At 34.6% G+C, this 5,693-nt stretch overlaps 1 protein-coding gene across 4 annotated transcripts; it reads left to right on the top strand.

Moving 5' to 3' along the window:
* Positions 1 to 277: 277 nt before the first annotated feature.
* LOC101511425 (protein WHAT'S THIS FACTOR 1 homolog, chloroplastic) lies at positions 278 to 3,675 on the top strand. Of its 4 annotated transcripts, none has more exons than XM_073364002.1 (4): positions 278 to 1,105; positions 2,079 to 3,107; positions 3,179 to 3,353; positions 3,458 to 3,675. In XM_073364002.1, exons 1-2 carry the CDS (start codon positions 486 to 488, stop codon positions 2,623 to 2,625), a joined length of 1,167 nt encoding a protein of 388 aa, XP_073220103.1. In that variant the 5' UTR covers positions 278 to 485; the 3' UTR covers positions 2,626 to 3,107; positions 3,179 to 3,353; positions 3,458 to 3,675. The 4 variants fall into 4 exon arrangements, with proteins under 4 accessions (XP_073220103.1, XP_073220104.1, XP_073220102.1 ...); XM_073364003.1 differs by having other exon boundaries at positions 2,079 to 2,909; XM_073364001.1 differs by having other exon boundaries at positions 2,079 to 3,353.
* Positions 3,676 to 5,693: the final 2,018 nt, after the last annotated feature.

A 5,693-nucleotide genomic window follows, 5' to 3' on the forward strand; every position in this document is an offset into this window, starting at 1 on the left:
GAATTTTAATATTAATAATTAATTATATCGTTAATTATACTAAATTTTTATATTTTATTTTATTTATTTTTATAGTAAAAAAATAATTATATAATAATCATAAAACAAAAATCAATTTTAATGAATTTGTGTGTAATGCCACATATGCTTGTTGGTGTCTGAGATGCCCATAGTCAAAATCTGAATTATGACTAATGCCTTTGTACGTCACTTATCTTTTTATCTTTAGCAAGAAAATTTGACAGTGTGTACCAGGAAATAATTAATGAGGGTGTAACTAGTAGAAAAATGTTGAGCATGTATTAAGTTGTTTGATGGGTCATACCCGACCCCAACCCGGCCGTGTCCGACGATGATGTTAATTTCCCTTTTCGTTTGTTCTTCCTTCTCTTATAACAGTACACTGTGTCGTGAGAACACTTAATTTTCCCTCTTCAACAACATCAACGAAACCCCATTTAAACTTATTTCCTATCTTCTCTTCAATGCTTCGCCGTCATGTTCAATTCATCACTTCAAAAACGCCACGCGTCACAATCATATCCATCATTCGCCAAAAATCGAGCGGCGGAAGAAGGCCGAAGAAAAAAACATACCCCAGAGTCCCCGCACTTGACAGAGTAATGGAGCTTCGCAAGAAGCCATCATTGATCCTCGAACTCAAATCACTCATTCAATCCCAACCCAAAAACTTACCTCTCTTCCTCCGTGACCTCGAGAAGAACGTGGGCTTCGTTCGTAAATGGGATTTCATGGCCCTCATCGAGAAACACCCCACCATTTTCCGTGTAACCGGAGCTCCCCCTTTTATTTCGCTCACTGATAAGGCCCAACGTGTGGCCCACGAAGAAGCCCAGGCCCGAGTGTTGATGGAGCCTTTATTAGTTACCAATCTTAGGAAGCTCCTTATGCTTTGTGTTGACTGTAGGCTTCCACTTGAAACGGTTGAGTTTGTTGGGCCTGAGTTGGGCTTGCCTTCGGATTTCAAGGAATGTTTGATTGAAAACTACCCTCAGTTCTTTTCTGTTAGGCGTTTCAATGGAAGGGATTGTGTTTACTTGGAAGATTGGGATTCTACTTTGGCTGTTACTGCTAGAGAGACTAGGTAAATCTTTTGTTCCTCTTCAATTTTAGTTTTTGTTTCTCAAGTGAGAGGCATGTCATCTATGTAGCACTTACACTTTCATTTTGTGTAGGATTTTGTTTTCTAGAATTATTACTCGCATGTTGTGTCTGGGTTAATGCTTCATAGTTTGTGATAGAGTACTTTGAATTAAAGAAAAAGAAGCACTCGAAGTTTTTTCCTCCTTTCAAGTGTTTCTGTTTATCTCCACTCAAATTAGTCTATCACAGTCACAAGAGACTTGGTGTGTGTTTGTTTTCATGGTCAAAATCATTGGAATTGGTTTTGTTTCTGTTAAGTGTTGTTTTAGCAAAATGTAGGTGTTTGGTTGGTGTTAAATAAAATGAATTTGCCTCTGGACCGTGGTTTGACTAAAAGAATGAAATGTAGTTGTTGTATTGGGTTGAAAAATTTCTACAAAGGTTACACCAAACATTTTTTCAGAGTAAACACGACCAAGTATGAATCACTTCACTTCAAATCCTATTTTAACTGAATCGGTTTTATTAAATCAATTGTAGTAAAAAGATCATGATTGACAAAAGCTTGGACATGCATTTGTTAAATGTGATTTTGAATTAACATGATTTTGTAAAATTGATTTGGTTATGATTGAGCTTGAAGTGAAGTGATCTGGGTATTGTTGTTTTCACAAGTTTGATGTATAATATAGTGTAAACTTTTTAATCCAATTCCTGTCACGCAAACAAGGTACTATTATAATCCCTGAACAAGGTTCTATTCTAAAGTTTACCCAATTAGATTTTGAGTGTGTCAATCCAAAACATGTAAGGATATTTTCGAAACAAGCTTATTGTGTACTTGTTTGAGTTAGTTTGTTAAATTTTTATGGGAATTTTTTTTTTAAGTGAGAGTTTGAGTATAATATTTTTTTGTTGAGAATGGATTATAAATGATTTTGGATATCAAATAAGTTGATCCAAATATGCACTAGATTGGTACAGGAAGGAGTTGTGAACATGAAGCCGGACGAGGATAAGAGGAAGGTGAAGATTTCAAGAGATGGGAACTATGCTGGTCCATTTGCATTCAAAGTGAACTTTCCTGCTGGTTTTAGACCAAATGTTAATTTCCTTGAGCAGTTCGAGAGGTGGCAGAAGTTGGACTTTCCTTCCCCATATTTGAATGCAAGGAGGTTTGATGCTGCAGATCCGAAGACTCGAAAACGGGCTGTGGCAGTTATTCACGAGCTCCTCAGTTTGACGATGGAGAGGAGGATGACATCTGCACAGCTGGATGCATTTCATGCAGAGTGTTATTTGCCGTCACAATTGCTGCTTTGCTTAATAAAGCATCATGGGATATTTTACCTCACTAATAAAGGTGTTAGGAGTACAGTCTTTCTCAAGGATGCTTATGTTGGTTCGACTTTGATAGATAAGTTTCCCTTATTACAATTTAATGATAAGTTTGTGGCACTCTGTGGTAGAGGAAGTATTGATTTGTGTGAAAGCAAGAGTTCTTTACAAGCTGTTGCTTAGAAGTTGAATTTTTGGGAAGTCAGGGTCTGCTTTGCTCCCTGTTTGAAGGACATCGATAATGATATTTATCATGGAAACGTTAAGAAAAAACATCGAAGTACATTGTCCTGATCCTGATACTTTCCTAAATTTTGTTATTCGATCAGATTAGTCTAACTGTTCGCACCTTGCAAGCGTGAAGAACAAGGTGATGTAGAAAAGGTTATTGTGTCAAATTTGGAACCTTGCTATATCCTTGGTTCATTTAGTTGACAATTTGCACTGCAAATCCAATCCAATTCAAGGTGTATATTTACTCTGAAATAATTTAATAATCTCTTTTCATGATGATAAAAAATGCATTTATGAAGGCTTGAATGGAGACTTTGGCACTGTATGTAACATTTGAACGAGATCTTAGGTTGCGTGTACTCCTCTTAATGCATCATAGCTGACAATTAAGGACATGTAATCATTTCAAGAGCAGCTATCAGAATTTTGGTGTAATAACTGTTCTGAATGCTTTCTGTACTTGTTTGAGTAAATATTTTTAGCATGCTGACTTAGCCAACAGTTCTTGTGCAGAAATTGTTCTTGATGAAAATTGACACAGCCCATCAGTGAGTTTTTTAATAAATTGTTATTGTGACTTAATACCTGTAAAGCGTACACTGGCCATTGTCATCAATATTGAAAAGATCGTTGGTGGATTTATAGATTGAAGTTTGCGTGTATTAAATGATTAAACTGTAAGAGAAGACAAATTCTTATAGAATGGATTCACAATATAATTTTTCTTTAATTTATTGACTCTGTCTGACCTCGGTTTCTATTCAATTTCAAAAAAATGCAGGTTCTTTGATGGTGAGCCTTGGAATGGATGTAAATTCCTTATTGGACTCACATCTAACATATTTTAGATACATACGACTTCTAAGGGAAGTAACTAGTAAGTACATTCATATCACTTGATGTATTACATACTTGTAACTATTAGATCATTATGTGAAGTTTAAACTTACATTACATAAGATAATGAAATAAATTCAATCCCCTTATCGGTTCCTAGCATTTCCTTCTTATAGCTCTCTCTCTCTTCTTTTAGAATATTCTTTGCCTATCATCTCATGCCACCTGTCATTTCTTTTAGAGCATAACAATATGTGTGAGACAATCATGGGAGGCCCATCAGTTTCTATTTTCAATGTCACGGATTATACGCAGTAAATACATAAATATTTCCTTCTATAAGTTCTGGTACCTATATCAATGCGTAAAATTGAAATGAATTGAATTGATATGGTGTAAGTAGAAATCAATAATCAGAACAATATGTTATAGATTTATATACATGGTTGTTCTTTTTACTTGTCTGTTGAACCTCATTTCTATTTGCAAGAGTAGATCCATGATTAGTTGATTACAGACTTAAGATCTTTGTCTTGCAACAATAAGCCATGGTGTTTGTCGAAAAATCCACCACTGTTGTCACCACCCGAAATTTAAATGTCGTGACCGGCGCACAAGCTATACTCCTAGCCTAGCAAGCCTATCAACTAAATAATTAAACAACTAATTCGTTCTCTAACCATTTCAAAAATATATATATACTTTTTACTCGAAATTTTGACAGAGTATCCTCTGTAAATTCAACATTTCCAAATTTATAAAATCCCTGATAAATTCTCAATTCAGTCACAATTCAAAGAACATAATCTAATCGTTTAATACACTTTCCAAAAAAAATTTTAGACTCCAAAATAGCTGCAAATTACATTAGACTCGACATATTTTACAAAAATTGGTCCTCGATCAAAGAAGCCTACCAAAAAGAAATAGAGTCGAGACTTGAGCCTACTAACAACTTGCTACTCAGCTACCTGCGAATCTGAAAAAAATAAACAACATGAAGGGGTAAGTCACAAAGACTTAGTGAGGAGACAATAACCACCATCAATTAGAAGGGAAACACAAAAAGACACGAACAATTGTTTTACAATCGGGCGGCAGGTATCTTAAACAATATTACTTAAAAATCTAGAAAAAATTTCTGAATTAAATATGTCCACATATATAGTCATTAGACTTATAATTTAACCGTTCGACAAGAATATTAAAAAATCACTTAATAACGAAGCGAAATCAAAATGAACGATCTTAAAATCATCATAAAATCAAACAAGTAACAATTACAAATTTTTTAGAATCAAGAGGCGGTTTTATCTCATTAATAGCCCTTTCCTCCTAAGGGTGACCTTTCCCTTAGGGGCGGCTCCATCTAACGGATGACCCTCTCCTCTCAATCCTGCAACGCATCATCACGTATCAATTAGGGAGCTTACATCGCGTTGATAGCCATCTCTTCATACGGATGACATTTCTCATAGGGGCGGCTCTATCTAACATATAACTCTCCCTAACCAAAACGAGGTAACTAGGTGCACATAACGCAGTTAATGATTTAATAATTATAACAACGATTTTTCAAAATACGCATTTAAAATCATTTCATCGTAATTCATGAAAAACATACTCAATCGCATAACAATTCAAGATTTAAATACCTTAACTCATACGTAAATCAAACTAATATTATATAACAACGACCGTTAAATTAAATAATTGACGAAATCGAGATAAAATTCAAAGGTTGTGTTCCCCAAATTTTTCAATAAATACTTTAATATAGAAAACAAGTAAAATAATAATAATAGCATTTTATAAAAATATATGACGATGATCGTCGTCAACTCACAGTTATAGAGAATCGTCTAAGTTTGCTCTTCAACAACTCTCAGAGTAGTCGGCAGGGTCTCAGTTGACAAATCTGAATATCAAAAATATTTCCAAGACTTTAGAAAAATTTATTCTAAAGTTTAGCTAACTCTAGGAAACCATCAAAATCATTTAGGTAACTCAAATCTACATTTTTCTATGAATTCATACTAGGATTAGAGTTGTGCATTTACCTCAATGAGTCTCAATAAACAACTCTCGAGAGATGGGTACCCTTTTCTTTCCTTAGAACACAAACCCTAACCCAAAAATCCCAAACAAAAGAATTTGTAGGAGTTTGAGAAATTAAGCTT

This window comes from Cicer arietinum, chromosome 7, assembly GCF_000331145.2.
Source record: "Cicer arietinum cultivar CDC Frontier isolate Library 1 chromosome 7, Cicar.CDCFrontier_v2.0, whole genome shotgun sequence".
NCBI lineage: Eukaryota > Viridiplantae > Streptophyta > Magnoliopsida > Fabales > Fabaceae > Cicer > Cicer arietinum.